This window comes from Epinephelus lanceolatus, chromosome 14 (assembly GCF_041903045.1).
Source record: "Epinephelus lanceolatus isolate andai-2023 chromosome 14, ASM4190304v1, whole genome shotgun sequence".
Classification (NCBI taxonomy): Eukaryota; Metazoa; Chordata; class Actinopteri; order Perciformes; family Serranidae; genus Epinephelus; species Epinephelus lanceolatus.
Window position 1 is genome coordinate 14,064,269 of NC_135747.1, and position 19,675 is coordinate 14,083,943.

General features: G+C 41.0%; 1 protein-coding gene across 2 annotated transcripts in view; it reads right to left on the minus strand.

The window, feature by feature from the left end:
• The window catches only part of wnt10a (wingless-type MMTV integration site family, member 10a), a 30,852-nt gene extending 11,461 nt beyond the window's left edge, over positions 1-19,391 (minus strand). The window contains exons 1-4 of one of the 2 annotated variants that reach the window (XM_033615697.2): positions 19,188-19,391; positions 18,859-18,927; positions 16,818-17,083; positions 10,147-10,520 (exon numbers count right to left, since the gene is read on the minus strand). In XM_033615697.2, coding sequence (XP_033471588.1) covers positions 10,147-10,520; positions 16,818-17,083; positions 18,859-18,920 — 702 coding nt within the window. In that variant the 5' untranslated portion in view covers positions 18,921-18,927; positions 19,188-19,391. Of the gene's footprint in view, positions 1-10,146; positions 10,521-16,817; positions 17,084-18,858 lie in introns of both variants that reach the window. The other variant, XM_033615706.2, reaches the window with a different exon arrangement.
• Positions 19,392-19,675: the final 284 nt, after the last annotated feature.

The window sequence follows — 19,675 nt, forward strand, 5'->3', positions numbered from 1 at the left end:
ATTTGTGTTAAAATTAATTTTAAAAAGTACAATATGCTTCAACCAATGTTTGTGCACATGTACAACCACCCATTCTAAATGTTATCACTAAACTGAATGGATATCATCAATGATTATTGGCCTTATAGATATGGGTTAAAGGGGCCCCTGCTACACCTAATAGGTTCAGAAGGCTGTTATCAACCCATTAAGTGGCCATTATCACTTTTCAGTTGCAGGAGTGTTATGTTTCACTTTCAGTTTTGTTTGCCAATGCTACATGATTAGGTTTACAAAAAAGAACATAGTTTGGGTTAACATGAGTACGTTTGTTGGGTACTGTACTGTAGCATAATGTTATGTGACAGACTTCCGTACGTCAATTAAAATAAGTCACAGTTGACTTTCGATTTCAAACGGGGCACAAACACTTTCCCAGGGGTAAAAGTCCTATTTGTTTCTTGATCTTTATATCAACATCACATCACCTAACTCCCTCCTTTGCTCTAGTCATAATCAGTATATCACTGCAGGTCACCACCTAGCAGTAAACATGGCCATTTAATGGTCTGGTAACAGCTTTTTGAACCTACTATTAGGTGTAACAGACCCCTTCTAACCCATATCCATGAGGCTGATAACCACCAATAGCACCCATTCAATCAAGCAGTTATCAATTATTATAGCCATCATTTTCTAGAATATACAAACTAAGGTGAAAGGTGAAGTGTTCCCACACTCCTTTTAGCCTGATGTAACACCTGATTTTGTCATTCAGACTGCATCTCAAGATATGGTTGAGTCAGTACTGACTCAATGGTAATGAAGGAGTTGGTGATGACTTGCAGTACAGCACAGCTTTTTTTTTTAGTAGTTGGAAAGTCCTGTGGCATGACAAATATAACACCACCAATCTCTGATGGAGGGAGGCAAAAGCCAATGAGGAATTGGGCAATATGCTGTCTTGTGACAACATTAATGAGGAATCCAACACCAGAAGTATTCCTTGTTGTCAAATATGAGATACCATCCCTTCATGATCTCTATATAGAGTAAATGTTCACCATGTGGTGGCAAAGTCGGTGAGCAACTTCATTGCCAGTCATAACCCGCTTCACCGTACCAGTACGGTACATATAATTTCTGCCTTACTCCTGTTTTGTTATGCGCATTGGAGTTAATCACTGGACAATCCCTGTGTCATCACCACTAACCGCTTTTGGGAAAATCCTAATCTAATGTCTGTGTGTCCCACAATCGACCCTTCTTGCTGATAAACAGCAGGCTAGGACTGCATGCTGCCTTGTGTTTGTCAGTTCAAAGACAATCTACTAAAGGATCTTTAAAGCCAAGCAGAAAGCCAAGGCGATATCAAAGCACACAAACAAATCCCACAGCAGCACATTAAGCCCAGACATCACTTTAAACAAATCAAACGCCTTGCTTCAAAAGAACAGTTAAGCGAACGCAGACAAATGCACACACACATATGCAAACACAATGACATGCAATTACCGAGCAAAAGCACTTCTACAGTACACAGTGAGAATTACATTAGAACCAGTCTGTTTGTGTGTGTGTGTGTGTGTGTGTGTGTGTGTGTGTGTAGTATTTACTCACTGTTAATTGCACACAATGTCCACAGCTCTTATTTAGAGACTCTAATAAAATGTTATTACCAGCATAAGCACTTCCACCTGCTGAGCTTTTACTATGAAACATTTGCCTCTGTGTATATTTGCATTTGTGTGTGAGTTAAGGAGAGGTGTGTACATATGCACATGTGTATGTGTGTGCATGGGTTGCTGTGTGTACAGTATGTGGTGGGCCAGATCAAATGCCCGGCCGCTGTACTGTCAGGACTCTGGAATGCCCTGCACACCACTGATGATATGAAATGGCCCCTGAGGAGCACAGGACTAACCCTGCACTAATGTTGCTATTTCTGATCAAACACACTTTGCTTTTCGTGTGGGTTCTGAGTCAATGAATTAACGTGAATGGGCTCCCCAGAGCAGTTTATCATCGCGGGGTTAAATTCGGCATTAAAGGATCGTAGGAGTCCCGCTGTTGCTGGTTTGGATCAAGCTGGAGGGGGTGCTGCTCTCAATTCAATTATGGTTTAAATCACTTTTGCAGTAGAACATATATAATGCAATACAAAGCATTCTTGTGTCTTCACCAGGCAGGGACTGGGCGTCAAGAAGTTTGGGAATTTTTCAAGTGGGCAGCTGATGTGACGGCCAGTCTTTTTTTCCCCAACCCTGGCATTATATAGATATCGATAGGTCATCATACAGGAGTGAAAATACAGTTGATTGGTGCAATACGTACTAGCAGGTAGCTAGTAGAGTCTGCTGGTTCTGATTTATTTCTATGTTTTAACACTGTTGATTGTTTGGCAGTATTTTAAATAATTCTGAAAAGCAGGCTATTAAGTCAAATTAGGTTTCTGATGATCATTACATTGATACAACTTTGATTTTTTAAATTTCATATAAACAAGCATGAGGAGGAAAACCCTGTTTCATTATTTTACATATTAGCCTGACAAAAACAATGGAAATTATTGATGAAATTATGATTCCTTGATTGACAAACATGTTGTGTCAGTTCGAATTTAGTGTATCAAACTGGGGCAGCTTGACAGCAAACTTGTGGGCTGCTTTTTGTCATCAGTCCACCCCTTGAGTCAACCTAAGTTTCCAAATGCCTGAAAATATCGTTTTTTCAAACATTTACAGTTGGTGGCTTCTCAGTTCTCACCACATTTATCTCAGATGTGAGTGGTGGGTGGCTGAGGTTGTTTTATTTTTGAATCAATCCAGCCACATGTATTTTCCTTCGCCACTGAGCAGTACATACAGTACATTGTGATACATTATCAGCTGGTGCAGCTGGTGCCAAGAGACACTGATGTTCCTGTACAATGGGTACAATGAAAGAATGTAAATACCGGTATAAATAAAATATAAATTAAATTAGCCTCAGATGGGTCAGCATAATCAGTTGCTGTGTGTCCTTGGCCCTAAGGTAACCATTGCAACACAAAGCCCTCACTTTGCCCTGGGTTTTGACTTTGGCAAGTGGGCATTTATACTGTAATCATATGATAGAGGGATTGGCTATAGAGGGTTCTGCCAAATCCCCAGTTTGGATTTGTGTCACAGTATATACTCACATTTCTATTGCTGCTCATATAAATGAGCCTTTGAATCAATTGCTGAAGCTGCAAAAATAGTACAAAACTGTGGTGAATGCTTTTGACATGGCCTGAGCAGACGTACAGAGCAAATTAATTTTAAAGACAGAATGGAATAAAAAATACATTTTCCAAATCCTACATCTGTGTCCCTGTGTTAACTGGTGTATGCCAAATAAACCAATAATATCAAAATCCCTTTCTTTTCTCTTCCCGTAATATTTTCATGACTCATCTTAATCCAATCAAATGCAATTTGCGGCTTGCTAACCCCACCCATCATATAGAACTGCACTTAACCGTTAGCTTGTGGCTTGTAGTAGCTAGCATGGCAACATCATACTAGAGGCATGTGTTTGGATGTCAGGCACCGAAAACTTTGTTTACATTTCCCAAAGAGCATGGTTGTTGTGTAATGTATTGATGTAATCTGTGATCCAATCAGATCTGAAGGATTTGATTCAAATCCCTCTTGTGAGTGTACCTCCACTCCCTCTTACTGGTACTGTGAAGATCACCAAGAGTCAATAAAATACCAAACACACAAGTGCTATCATGAACATAACCCTTTAAAATAATTTGAAGAGAGTCGGGGCAAATAGCTCAAATGTTCAAAATCAGTTCCAAGTATTTAACAGCAGATTGGCTGCATTACAAATTTCGAAAGGGGTGTCAAACGAAGTTTAAATGTATAGTTCCTTCCTGAAAAGTGGGGATAGCATCTCTCCTTACTCCCCTTAAGTCAAGCCCTGATGGTAAATTGTAATTACCAGACGACGTTTGCCAGTAACACAGCAGACTGTTGTTGTATAGCCAGCACTGTCACCACCTGCCTAATGAACAGACAGGACTCAACAGAACCTCTGCATGGCTCTAAGCTGTGCAACATGAACACAGGAGAGCGTGCCAAGCATTTGTTTTGAGGTGTGCTCTCTAAACGATTGAGAAGAACGCTCAGACTTGGCCAAGAAATTTACTGCCCCGGTGAAGTGTTTCCATGTCACGAGCAGCCACTTTAAACATGCAGTCACTCTTATTATCTACTGAACAGTAGAGTGTTTTGGTTCAATGCAACAACAGCATGGTTGGCAAAAACACTGGGTACTTGAAAGATATCAATTCACATTAATCTGAAGAAAAATGTAAGAATTATTTATCACTTGAATAAAAAGACTTGAATGGATATTTGGTAAGAAAAAAACTTTCATTTACACATTTTTAATTTAGTTGCAGGGATTTTATCTAACAATTCAAATGCTTTAAATATGTTTATTTTTCCTAATTACTCTAATTAATTTTTTGTTTGTTTCAAATGTGAGCAAGCAGCTTGTATGACATTATGCTGACATCACATGTAAATAAACCTCCCCTCCTCATTAATCTCTTGTGCCCTCTCAGAGTACAGTATTATTTCTGTAATCAGCCCTGCTGGAGAGAAGTTGGAGGAGGCAGAGCAGGAGAGGGGGAAGAGGGGAGGGAAGGAAGGGCGAATCTCTTTCTACTTTCCGCCCCGGTGTTTGAAGTCTAAAATCTTTTGCAGGGTTTTAAACATCTGTTTCCAAACTGCCAGCAGCCACTAATTAGGGCTAAAAACAAGACGGAACGTCGTGAGAACCCTGGGGTGGGCATGAGGCGACATGCACACCCCGCTAAAAAACCACCGCATTCCTCTGCCTAAAGACTACCTCTCTAAAGGAGGGAGGGGGTCGGGGCAGGGGGTGGAGGGGAAGGGAGGGGAGGGGAGGAGCGGGGCAGAGGGAGGCTAGGTGGTGGTAGTGGCAGGTCGGTGGGAGGAAAGAGATACGGGAAGGGCAGGCATTATTTTGAGGCCCCACCTGTCAGTGTTTTCTGTTTGATTCTAGGGGCCGTGAGTGTGTGTGTGTGTGTGTGTGTGTGTGTGTGTGTGTGTGTGTGTGTGTGTGTAGGTGTGAGTGTTTCCAAGACTTAAAGGGGGTTTGTTGCGGCTTTTTACACCATTTGAAGTCATCAAGGTGCACGGTATATTACAGTTTAACAACTCAGCAATGACTCACACTTGTTCTCTGTCTCTCCTTTCTTTTCTCTGACCAGGTATTTCCTCTGTGCGTTACACTCATTCAAACACTTATCTCCAGCTTTTGGTGAGCCAGACCCCTCTGAGCCTCTCCATGTAAACACTGATTTCATATTGTACTGAAAGCTCACATTGTCCCCTAATTTTAGGTCTTAATTTATAATGAAAGACATCTATTAAGCTCATTTTGTAATTTCAACAGCATAGCAGCAGAACACAGATTCTCCTCTATCTCATCTCCTTTTTTAACAGCATTTTTTTTTTCTGTGCATCAGTGACGTATAACCGGCTCTATCAGAGAAGTGAGTGGCAAAAGACTTCAGCTTTGAACTCTACTAAGGTCATCAGGGGTTGTCAAGCTCGTGTCAAACTACAAGAGGTTAAGGTCAGGAGCAGTGGGTGTTAGTCCTCACTGGTCGTAACTGGAATCTCAAAAAGAAAAAAGGAGGTACAACCTCTTTGATGTCGATGACTTTGAGTTGAAGTTTCTCTTGTTTGATTGATGCTTTGGCTCGCTTGGCTGGAAATTTGCAGCCTGGCACAGAGGAAACTAAATTTATTGTGAGGAGTCTGTGAGCCAATATTTAGCCTTTCTAAATAACCTTCTGGAAAGATCAAACTTTGAATTAAAACAAGACAAAGTCGTGCCAGTTTTAGTTTGCTTTCTTTGTGCTACTGTTGCTCTTTTGGAAGTTTACAGGGTGTGATTACGCATTCGGATTCTAAAAGATTTTTCCTCAGGGCACCTCACCTGTCAAATGGTGGAACTGGTTTGCTTTGATAAGCTTGTTTGCAATTCATATGATCTATAAGAGCTCATCATTTTATGTGAATAATTTGCTATTGTAAAATAACCTTTAATTGACTTCACATCTACAGGTAAAGTTGGCATGTCTAGCTCATTAAATTCACAAAACATCCCACTGGCTATGACATTTTATATCACACATAAAGCCATTATAATGCCAGACAGTCTCAGCTGAAACAAAAGAAAAACATCCGTTTGATTCTCTTTTACCTGCAACTTTATGATGAGACTGTCAATTTCATCTGTGATGTTTTTCATAGCCAGTGTTAACAGATCTCTATAATAGTCATGCATCACATGTTGTTAAGGTTGTGCCTATTGTACAATAAAAGCAGCCTTAAAATAATCTGCGTCTCTGTCTTCACACCTCAGATAAAGGGTATTATGTAAAGTCAGAAATCAGTGTCAATGATATATGACCATCTCCACATGCTGTTGAAAAATAAAGGCTGCATGTTTTGAGGCGAAGTAAAAGATGCTCCAAATCTACTCACGAAAGCTCATGCTTACACTTTTCTCTTCCTATTACTACTTTTTACAACCCATCATTTTGCATTTGTACGTTAGAGACTCAGTTCCACACCTATTCCCAAGAAGCAAGGTTTCAGCTTCTTGCTCAAGGACAAGATACTATGCTACCACTGACTAACACAGAAAGACAAAGCAGGATCAAACCTGTTTTGGATGTGGGACAGTGTATAAGTCTGCCATCCTCCAAGGCTTCAATTATTAGGCAGCATGTGGCCTCGGTAGAGGTAGAGTGGACAGAGTAAAGACAACATACATGAGGCCAACCGTACTGACTATGTCCACTCAATAACCACCACCAGTTCACCAGTTCTACATCTATGTCTCTGTCTCACATGACGGCTACTGCAGGGTGGCTGTTGTTGAGTTCGGCTGACGCTCTCCACATTTGTGTTTTGTCTGCATAATCAAGGAAACCAGAAGTAAACTGATGGAGAGATACAGGCCCAAATTACACAGGAGGAAACAGGGAACAATGAGCAATTTACGGCCGCTTCTCATCTCTGTTCCACCACAGTGCTGCTGCAAATCGTCAAGGCTTATCACTGTCATTTACATCTCTTCTCTCCCACAGCCCCAGGCAGAAGCCTCTGCAGGAACATGTTATTATATCATTATTATTATAAGTGTTTAAATGGTTAATTACTACAGTAACATACAATTAAAATTTTAATCGATAGTTGACTCTGAAATACTTAATTTGGCCCTTTAGCTTATAATATATAACTATAACAAGAATGATGATGATGATTATTGATTATGTCATAGGGTGTCTTGAGTACAACATAGTGATTACTACAAGAGAAAAATAGTGTAAATATCAGGGTACCTACATTTAAAAAAAAGGAACTGTCCACTTCTCAGCCGGAAAAATACTTTAAAATAAAGATGAAGCTTCTTGACAGATCGGACACTACAGTAACTGGTAGAGCACAGTGAGTACGAGGCCATCATGATAACAAAACAAAGTTAGCCCAAATTGGCAACCTCCCCCGATCTGTCAAACAGGGACTGACTGATCTGTGAATGTTTTCAGTCCTGAGAGTTGGAGAAATTGCCGGAGATTCCTTGAAGAAACAATAAAATAGGGGCGCGATACAGCTAAATAGAGAAGTGGTGACTCAAGCAACAGGCTGACACAAAGTGTAAACATGCCATAACAAGGTAACGCCACCAAAATGCTACTTTCAACTTTTACATCTTCATCAATAAGTGTTCAGATTAATATTTCCAAAATATTACACCATCATTATGATCATTAATATACTGTGCTGTAATTCAGAGTTTGAATAAAGTGGAAAGTTACCCCAGACATCTGTATGTGTAAGTGTAATCCCCAGGGCTGATATTAAAGCAACCGTAATACATAAACGAAGCATCATATTGGGAATTCCCACTGTGGCCACCTTAACAAATACACATTCCTCTCTTTGGTTTGCACTGAGAGAGGGTAAAAGGGCAAAGGCTCCCTTTGAACTGTAACTACAGGAGATGGAGTCCAGCATACAAGATGGCTAATTGGACACCAAGAGCACAGAATATATGTGCATGCAATTTTACTGTTAGACTCATTACAAGTACGAACCAGCCGGTTTTGTTTCTACCACTTTGTAGTCTATGTAAGTGAATCAGACAGGCACATGTCCACTACCTGCAATCAGCATACTGCCACACCCCCTTTTCTCTGTATAAGGACATACATTTGCTAAGAGGTGTATCATGGAGAAAGTGGTGAAATTGTCAGTACAAACAATAAAAACCAAAACTGTGTTATTTCAATATGGATATTCTCATATACTCCATTGTAAGCTAGGACAGGAACACTCAGTTTTTACAGGTAAATATTTTAATTATGGCAATAATTGATGAGTGCATACATTTGTAACTTTTAAAAAACTGGCTATTGAAGCCTTTGTAATGGATGTGGTTTTAATATGCTGTGTATTTAGTTAAAAGGTGTGAATAACATTTTCAGTGCTGTTGTCTCTGCTGTAGACAAGAGCACTGGCAAGGAGAACAAGATCACCATCACCAATGACAAGGGTCGTCTCAGCAAGGAGGACATTGAACGCATGGTCCAGGAAGCTGAGAAGTACAAGGCTGAAGACTATGTCCAGCGTGACAAGGTGTCTGCTAAGAACGTCCTGGAGTCGTACGCTTTCAACATGAAGTCGACTGCGGAGGATGAAAAGTTTGCTGGCAAGATCACTGAAGACGCCACTAATTTCTAGTGTAAATATGTGTTAAAAGTACAAACAAATTTAGGTACGAAATTAGTGATGAATCCCGGATTTGTTCGTAAAACATCTGTACGCAGAGTTTAAGCACAGCTTGTTTGTTAATGAGACCCTGATATGAAACAATGTTTTGACACTTTTCCACCCTGTGTAACCCTCACCAATATCAGCCTTCTTCTTTAGTGTATGAAAACTAAAAGAAAATACAGTAACAATAGTGACCAGTGTAGCAGCCTCACACCCTGTCTGTACTCCATTAATAAGATTGTTCGAATAATTCTTTTGGGAATAAAAAAAATCTGCTGCCCTGTGGTGTAACAAAATATTGTTTGAAATGGACCCTCTCACAGTAGTAATTGTGTGTTTGGGCAGACCACAACCACAATTGTGATTAGATCTATTTCCTATTTGAAACACATTTTATCAGAATTGTTGCAATAAATATACAGCGTCGCAGGAAACGTCCGATTTTGATCAAGCTACGTTCAAAGAACAGACTGAGTGTTATTATTTTTGCAAGACTTGAACTGCAGAGTAACCATTATTGCCGATGCAGCTTAGGCAAAACCATTATAGACACAGACACACACATGCACACACGCACACACAGTCTCTGCCAGCAGAAATAAACAGTGATGTAATAATGACAGGCTAATGTAGACCTAGCCAACAAAATCAGGTTGTCGTTATCATTGGCCCGGTAGCACCTGACCCACCCATTCTCCACCTGATTTATTGTGTAATGTGTTTTCTTGTGTAAATCAAATTAAAGACATTGTAATATTTACACTGATAGCAGAGGGAAATGATGTCTCTAACTTGTTTCCTTCACAGATTTGTAGATACATATAGAACAGCAGAGTTAGATACAACTTAACTTAACTTTAGATGTAAGCACCTAGACTTGATATGTGGTAATGTAATGGTAATTATAACATGTTATTTTTGCACAAACTACCTACTCAACCGAACTATAGAAGGAGCACTTCACTTATTTAGTTTCATAAAGTTATGAAAGATTTCTTTGCTTCAGCAAAAGAAGCAGCAAAGACCTGACCTTTAGTCTAGAAGACCTTACATACTTTTGTTAGATCCTCCCTGCCTACATGCACATGTTTTTAAACTCCATGTCTATGGTTTGTAACGCAGGCTCTCCGCAGAAAAATGTGAAAATATGAGTGGGTAAACTGAACAAAAATCTTGCTCTCAGAGAAAATGCTACAGGGCAATGTTGCAAATGGAAGATGTTAGAAATATAAACCATGACACAAACATAAAGAAACTAAAACACATGCATTCAGACATCCACACTCTCATTTCTCATCCCATCCCCACTCACCTGTCTCCCAACTCTGTTATTATGCAGCCTCATACGGGCATGGATGTCCTTGTAGGTTTCACGGGCATCCAAGAAGTCCCTTGAGAACTTCTCGCCGAATTCAACGTCGGGGCTGCAGCCACCCCACTCCCAGGAGTCCTGGGGGCCCGGCAGGTCAGCGGGGAAGTGCTCCATGACACCATGTACCATACCCTTCCCCCGGTGGATGGCCTCTAGTTGCAAACGGTGCAGTTTGATGCGGAAGGCCTCCTCGTCCCCACGCCGCTTCTCATCACAGCTGCACGCCTTCAGTTTGCCCATGGAGCAGGCGTTTGCCACTGCGTGCACCACGCCTGCTGCTGCGATGGCATACGCAAAGGCACTCTCCCTGAAACCTGTGGGGTGAAACAACAGTATAGTGGCCTAGTGTGGAAGTTGAAGTTTATAAAGAAGTGTTGCAATCAGGACACTGTGTTGGGGAAAGGAAAGAGATATTTTGTCCAAAAAACGTGTCATAACACATAGTTTCAGAGCTTAACCAAACATGTTTTCAGTTAAAATTGCAGTCATCAACAGGAAGATGGAATTTAGACTCTCTTAACTGACACTGTGCGTCACTGCGATGTCCAAATTGATGTAAGTATTGCACAAAAAACTGACATGCGGACTGTGTCAATACTGAGCGGTGTGACATGTTTCTTTTAAAATGCCGCTGGAGACATATTGACAAGTTTTAGAACATGGAGTTTATGTAAAACATCAACAAATTTTCAATAACCTGCAGGCAGAACATACCAGTGACTATGTGTCATGAAGCTGTCAGGTGGAATGAAAAGATTAACAGGTCGATGGAGAATGACATTTGATAACAATCCAAATTCAGATCACTATGACTAAGCTGCTGTTTACAAGTGTTTTTTTGTTGTTGTTGTTTTTTTTGAGTTGCGTTACATTTTCTATTTTTAACTGCAACAGCATCAGAAATAAAACTCCAACTATTTCATTCGCCTCATTAAAGTCCCGTTGTAAAACTGCTGGATACAACTTCAAGTTGTCAAGTGATTTTCCAAGCCCTGAAATTTAATTTAACAACAGCTAAATGAGCAAAGAAATCTTTTAATTTCTCTGTCAGCAACATGTCAAATTTGACTTTGCACGCTTTGTTTCACACAGTCAGTAACGCTGCAGCATACACGCTTCCTTTATTTTGATAAATATACACATAAGAGCTTATTCACCAATTATGCTGTATATACACACATGGCAAAACTCATAAAGCCTGGGGAAACATCTGGGACAATACCAATTAAGTGTTCCAAACACTTGCGTACTTGGTCTCTGCAGGCCAGCTGAACATGAACAGACCCCCGCCACTCCCATCAGTGGACCCACAGAGGACTCGCACACTAAACAGGGCTGTGTCTCCTTCTGTCTGTCCTGCTGCTTAATACAAGATATGTGGTTGTGCAACTCACTCCTGTCTGCTTACATGTAATGTCTATGTACGTGAGTAGAATGGTGCAAGGCCCTGAATTTGTACTGTTGGATGCATTTCTGGCTCTGTATGCCTGCCTCGATCAATCTTCCCCATGCTTTCCTCTACAAGTGTTTCCAATATCTTTCAAGAGATCTTTCATCCAGCCTGTAACCATTACCTTTGCTACTCTGGAGTGACTGGCACTTGCACACTGACTTACTTTTCTGATGGCCTGAGGGACATTTGACAGCTGATCCTTTTGTCTGTTTTTGTCATTTCATATCAAGCTATGAAAAATGAGGACCAAAACTATGTGTTACTGTACGTGCTTGAGTTTAGGTTAGAGAGGCTGGCTATGCCACACTACAGCTTTTGCCTTGTAATCACCTTCAACTGGCTCTGACGGACTACTGCGTGTAGAGAAGGTGGTTAAATGACTGTGTGTATGTAATCTCTCCATACGACGTGTGACTGCTTTTGCCTTTACAGCTAAACACATCCCTTTCTCCTCGACATCCTAAGTTGCATGCGGCACATGTAATGACTCCACCACAACTGATCTGTAATTCAGCAGACTAATGTTACAGTGCTCTTCTCTTACACACACGCACTGGCAATATAAACACACATTCACCCTGACCGTGTTGATGTACTTCTGTGACAAATAAAGAAAAAAAAAATCCACGTCCAATCGAGGAATCCGTGAATATAGAAGGATGAATTGCGACAGCAGTGCTTGATCGTGTACCCTCTATAGTGTTTGTTGTTAGATCTCAGCTTACTGCCTGTGAGCATGGTGCCCTCAGGTTCTATAAAAGCAGCCCCACTGGCAGTCACTTACTGGTGTAGAAAACAGTGAAGATTATAATGGAAACTTGTAAAGAAAACATGAAAAGAAACCACTTAGGAGTTTATAGCACATTGCTTGAAGGGGAAATTATTCAGGCTTCTTGTAGGAGTCAAATAAAAGGCTATTAACTGGAACTGCCCCTTTGAGCACTGTTTGATGTTACTTCCTTATTTTTATATTTAAGCAAACTTAATATTATTTTATTTTTGTGAGGTATGATGTAAAGGTTGAAATATTTGCTGTTATGCTGGACTTATTTGTATATTTGACACGTGACATATAAAAAGTGGGAGGCAGCACGTTTAGGAGTGAAGGTGAAGTTCATCCATAAAGCAAATGACAGCCTGTAGTTCTCTCATGCAACTGTACCGCACATTTACAAGTAATAGCAACACTACTGTCACTTTGTGAAAAAAGTGAGCAATGTCGGTACAGAGAGGGTGCCAACACAGGGTGTTCTGGCAGAACAGTGCAGGGTCGTCTGTCAAAAAAACACAGGCACCGCATTAACCTTAAACAGGCCTATAACAAGACCCCACCAAAGCAGACCCCTGCACTGCTTTACACAGGGGCTGTTTTTAGTCTGACTGTTAAAAAAAGCAGTGTGCAGACCAGATGCAGGTTTATTTTCAGTTAACAAGGAGGCTGATAGTCTTCATTACAACAAGCTGGCAGTATTACCCGCAGTGTCTGTAGCTGCACACAACCTGCTCTTTAAAGTGCAGTACTTAATTTGGCCACAATTGGAAAATAGCTGTACACACAGCATAGGCATAGCATCACTTTTTAGGTTGATCTGATGACCTTGTTAGCAAAATGTTGGTTAGTAACACATCCAGTTGTTAAGAAGCATTTACATGGAGTCGCCTTTCTGCCCACCACAATATACACTCTACTTTTGGCTCTTACTTTGGTCTCCACCAATTCCAGAGAGATATATCTGTCTCTTTAGCAGCTAAATGCTCCACTAACAGAGCTTTGTTTTAGCTTCTGTAAACATGGGAGCAGTGAGACTGAACCAAAACAGTGACGCTATTTAAACCAGAGAGCCGAGGGGAACTGCAGAGTTGCGTGATTATCATAGCCTGTATAAAAGAAGTAAGTAGGCGTAGCTAACATGATGTCATCCATTGGTTTGTGGACTCACATTTTGAAGCCTGGAGTTTGGCCTTCTGGTCGTCGCCATCTTGTTTTGTTTTTTTTTTAGCCAGAAGTGACCATATTTGGACAAGAGGGAGGATTTGTGGGGGAGTGAGGGGTGGATCTGACTGAGAACTGTCAACTCTGCAGTGGTAGTGACTTGTCGATCACAAGGTAGCCACACCCTAAAGCATACCCTGCTTTATCATCTATTTTACTCCACAAGGACACCATGCTGTATTGACAATGACTTGAAACTAGCAATTGAGACCATCAACTCATTTGGAAAATCTTTACTGAGGTAATAAATCAAGTGAGAAGTAGGGTCATTTGTCATAGAGTTCTATACAATTCTTGCAGCTAGTGGAGTCGCCCCCTGCTGACCCTTAGCAAGAATGCAGGTTTAAGGCACTTTGTTTCACTTTCATTTGTTTCACTTTATAACATAGCAATGTACAAGTATTCATGTCATCTCTTGTTATTAGAAAAAATATTTCTATTATAGCAGCTCTAATGTGCAACATCTTTTTGAGGGTAATTGCGAAATTAGTTTTGTACCAGCAAAAACACAAACTCTGAAATTGTTCTGACTATATATATAATTTGACTCACTAACGCACAATCTGCACCCCCTCCACCCTCACACCTGGACTCACACAAGGTGGGGGAAGTGAGAGGGATGGCACTTAAGCACATCCTTATACATAGAAAGCCTGTTTTAGCTCTTGCTCTGCTCTGAGCCGGGCTCTGCAACACAGGCCCCCGGAAGACTGGGAACAAATCAATCTAAGAAATAATTTACCGGCTGCGGCACGCCCGGCTGAACTGATGGCAGAGGAAGTGACAAAATGAATTAAAGATTCAAAGGAAACTGTCACTTTGTGTTACAGAAACCGACTAAACAGGTTTATGCTTTTGCCGCCGAGAGTTGGGAAAGTGCTGAGAGCAAATTCACAAGCACTTGCACTGGCAAGGGAAGTAAAAGCATTAGGAGCAGCCCAGCGAGGAAGGACACAGACACAGTGACAGAGAGAGAGAGAGGGAGGGAGAAAGACAGAAAGAGAGAAGGAGATTCTCCTAATTCTGTCTATCTATGTCTTGCCTGACGTCCTCTTTAGCCTAGTTTTTTGATGCAAGCTAAACGGGAGTGAACATGGGCCCATAAAAGTTATCAGAATCCATCAGCAGAGAGATACGTGGCAGAGCCAGAGAGGATCCCAGCAGCATCAGATGTAGTAAAATTAGACACCAAAACAAACACTGACGTGCAGAGCCCCTGATACGTAACTCCAAAACTTTGTAGAACATCAGAAAATTTGGGAAAGCTCTGCAAGAATATTTGAACAAGTGAGATTCCAATTCCGAAAAAGTATTTCATTTGTGTCTTGTTGTAATGGTTTCATGTCATATGTAAAAATTGCTTCATAGATAACCTTGTTATTATAGCATGTTAATTATAAAGCAAGAAATACCAATTGGTGTACATAAGCTTTGTGTGAGACATTCATTTATATTTCTGTGGGCAGTTACATTGACAACATGTGTTAATCTCCACAATTCCATCTAATCCATGTCTGAAAATCTGTCTCAGAGAAAGCGCTGCCCTTTTCACAGTAGCTGCACGCAACAATGGCTGCAGAGGGGTTAACTTGTGTCATTTTTTTTAGCTTCTGTGGAGCTTCTGTGAACGTATCAACATGTAACAGATGAATCACCCGATTTAAAGAGCTTGTTTATGTCAGTGGTTTGGAGTTTCTGCACCCGAGGCAAACCAGGGATGCCAGACAACCAGCAACTGCCTCTACTAATAATGACAAACAGCCTTTCAATGAGTCAGTGAGGAGTGAAAGTTAAGACCAGAGGTGTGTAAGCATATACTGGAGTTAATAGGTTTTCTTTTTTTTTTCTATCATCCACAGAGGTGACAGGGTATGAAGTCCTCAGTGAGGGTTACCAAAAGTTTCAGGATTGTGGAGAACATAAATTATAGCAGCACCCCTCCGGGAAGATCTGACGCATTTAATAAGTTTTTTTTATGATGGGGAATTCCATCAACAATCAAGTGACAACGGGGAAAATGATACTTTAAAAAAGACTGTTTTTTTAGACTTTATTTTACACTTATAGCTCAAAACTTAAATTAACAGATAGGTAATGTCATACCGAAGCCAATGCTCTACAATGCAATATGTTATATGAAATGCAAGAAGCGTCATTAGAGCTGATGATGCACTTCATCCTAACATGCCACAGTCCTCTCAGCAGAAATTAATTTGCTCACCACATTTCCAATGCAACATTTACACAGAAATCTATTAATAATTTAGTTTTGAACACTATCTTCTTTCTCATTTGGTGAAATTGAAAGCCAACTCAACCCAAGCCTCAAACTGCCGACCACATTGCACGCTGTTCATCCATCCAGGTGCTCTGGCTATTAGGAAATTGATGCCTTTTCCAGTCAATAACCTGGGATGAGTCCATCACGAGGCTTCCCAACTCTAAAGATCCTCTTTCATCCTTTGTGGCAAACTTGCAAAGCTCCAAGCTCTACTAACCGTCAGAGAAAATTGATCTGCATGAGGTTTGGTAGTCTTGAGGTGACTAACTGCTTTTGAAGTTATGTGCTCTTTTGTACGGGCTATTGAGGAGATACAGAAAGGGTTCGTAAGTAGATACCGGTCTGCTAGTTACTAGAGATAACCTAACCACTTGGAGGACTTCATACCTGTGAGATAACATTCAAGGACTGTATCTATGAAGGAAAATTACCCCTAATCTTTTGACTGTGTTTAGAGAATAATATTACACCAGTGCTTGTTTAGGACGTGTATCTTTGTGGTGGCTAATCTTTCTAAGCCGATCCTTTCAAGGTATTCTATCAAAGTGTGTTTGAGGATGAAACCACAGCCTGTTTGAAGACCAAACTTTTGAACTGCATGCCTGTACTTCATTGTTTTTCCTCCTCAACAGGTACCCTCTGGTGACATCTTACCTCTGCAGCCTACACATTGTTGCCCTAAAGGTGTCTTGTATCTTTTCTCTAATGGGATTTTTGCATTTTGTAACATTTGAAATGTACAAAATTTTCTTTCCCTCAGTTGCACCTCAAATTCTTAATAGAAGAGATGCAAAATGGTTACAAGAAAAGCAGATGTGAATTCAAATGAAAGCATACAGGGAGGACGTATTTCTGTAGTACAGTGCTGTGACCATAAAACTGACCTCTTTTAAAGACTATGCTGTCGTAGGGTATTTTGTTCCTAGTCTCCAGGCTGGAGCAGTTCCAGCGGTGACCTCTGAACTGGTGCTGGCACTCGTGGATGGCAATCTGGATTCCCTGTATTGCTGAAGCCGTCACATCTGGGTTGCGCATGCACACCTCTAGCTGGCGCCGAGTCAAACCCGGCAGTGTGAGACACACCGTGTTGGCGTTCAGGATCGGGTCGATGTTGGGGAGCTTCAGGCCCAAGATTTCATTGGAGTCTACCCTGCATGGAGCACAAAGGTCAGGTTATTGACAAGACACATGTCCAACTCATACATCTTTTATGCTCACAAAAGCCTGCTGAGGACTTTGGAGGTTTCTGTTAATGTTCTTTGGGTTTCACAACAATGCTCAGTTCCTACATTGCCAAACAGACGCCCTGACTCGATGGTCCCCAGTGAAGCTGATGCCTGTACAACCTCAGTTATACACATACTGTGGGTCAATGGTTGTAAAACCATCTCCACATGTTAGCGGTTTGAAGGCAAAATGCACTCTCACATCTATTTTTTTATTTATTTTTTTTGTCCTTTTTTGGATTGATTTGCTTTGCGAGAGTTGTCACTAATATAAAAAGAAACTGCTGACTGTGATAGTGGGTACATACTGATCTAAATGCATGTGTCAAAACCTGCAACATGTCATTTAGTGTTAATTTATGCTTAATTCAGGTTTTGTCACCTTATCTTCTCCTAGGTGTTGACTTGACACTGCAAGGTAAGAGTTATGCAGTAAATCAGGTGAGTAGAGGTGGGGGATGAAGGAACAGCATCCACCTAGTTGGCATGAATCCAATAGTTCTAGTAACAGTTTCAGATACACAGCAGGGGGAAAAAAGCAACTCTCCCACCTCATGCTGTAAAATATCCTCAGGAAATCAGTTAGCATGTAAATCCAGTGACTTTTTAGCTGCAAGGTGTGTCTCTGTACTCAACTGTCTGCTGCTTCTGTTGCAGATCAATCATGTGAACAACAGTAATTCAGCCGACAGCGGTCAAAGCTCACTTCACAGAGAAACTGTAACAGCAATAACAAGGAAAACACAGGCTGCGCTGATGAAGGCTTGAGAGCTGAGCTTTTTCTATTTCATTATCATTACAAGCAAAACACCGGTTGTGTGTCGCAGCAGCGTTTGTGTGACTGAGACACACAAGACGGTAGCATGCATTGCTGTGGGCACACAAACACATCTGTATGCACACACGCTCAAGCACACCCCAACGTGCATATACAAATACCCAGGTGTAGGGAGGAGTGTGTAGTAACATACAAAGAGACACTTGCACGGCTGCATGCTATTTCTTTCCATGGTTTCATCAACACATGCAACCTCTGCTGCAAGTTTCTCTCCTGTGAGCCTCTCAGACTAAGAAGTTCACTCTGTCTGACTGAAAAAGCAACCACAAGCTTTGGATTGTTACAGTCTAAAAATGCAACTTGTCCTGACATCAAATGTTGTGGCTTTGCATATTGGTGCCCTACTTTCTAGGTGGCATTGCATGTTGAACTGTGTGCCCCTGTAATTCCAGTTTTGTGTTGCTACCTGTTGTGTTTCCTGCTTTGAGGGTAGACCTGTTTCAACAACTATATTTCCAAAGGCCAACTTTTTATTGATTGGCAACATTGTTTGGGAATGAGGAGTGCATGGGAAGCAGGCAGTTGGCAGCAGACCATAAACTTGTAAAAAGACTAATGTTTAAAAACTTTCTTTTCTTTATTCTGTGCTTTTGTTAGCTTCAATCACGTCAGCCAAATCTGTGAGTCATTTAACTTTTGCTTGCATGAATGAAAACTGACTTTTATGTTGTTAAGCAGATAATTATCTAATTACAGAAACTAATAATTCAGGTTTTGATGAAAATGTTTAAATATGCATAGCTGAGGAGCACAGTTTCATAGAATAAAATTAAAAACAGACATGCAATTTCAGTGTATTAAACCAGCACAGAGGCGAACTTTTTTTTAGTTTGAATTCATTCCTTATTAATCTCAACTCACCTTTTATCCAAGAGACAGATAACCACCAAGACGCATGTTATTCTGAGGACTGAGTGTTCCATTTTGTGCCTTGTAATTATGACAAAAAAAGAGAGAGAAAAGTTTTAAAAATAAAGATACAAGAGTTTAAAGTCCAGTATTCCGCCTTGAAGTTTAGAGAGGACCAAACAGAGGAGGGGGGGGGGGGGGGGTCAGGTCAGGTCCGGCTAAACGCTGGCGCTGGACTTGACAGCTCCGACGACGTCCAGATGTGCCAGCCAGCGGCGGGATACTCATTCACAAAAAAAAAAAAAAAAAAAAAAAAAAGTTTCATCCACCTCTAAACTTACTGAATGAAGGAGGCTGCTACAAGTTTGAGGAAAAGTCAGTGTTGTCTTGCTCATACACATCCGTACACATCCCGGTATCTCCGCCGAGGTATCTGCATGGGTATAACATCCGAGAGAGACCGCTGGACCCAGATAGGCGCTCTAAATGAAGTCTGCTTGACTAGTGATGTTTCGGTGCGCTCCGATAGTCTTCTAAACTCCTGCTCTTAGCGCTTCGCCAGCCCACTTTTTTGCGTCACCCAGGGAGAAGAGGAGCGCCGAGGGAGGTCAAGTGCCTCGTTAGAGCAGGATAGAGATCCTTTTAGATAAGGAAACCAGAAACACTTAGCCTGCGCCCTCTGAGAGGGGGAGAACATTTATATTGACTGGAGGAGCGATACTGAGGATGAGGAGGTGGACTACAGAGAGTGGACTATTGCAAAAGTAAAGAATACTTTTAACTATTTGGTCAAAAAGATGTAGATGATTATGAGGAGGGAGAAGAAAGC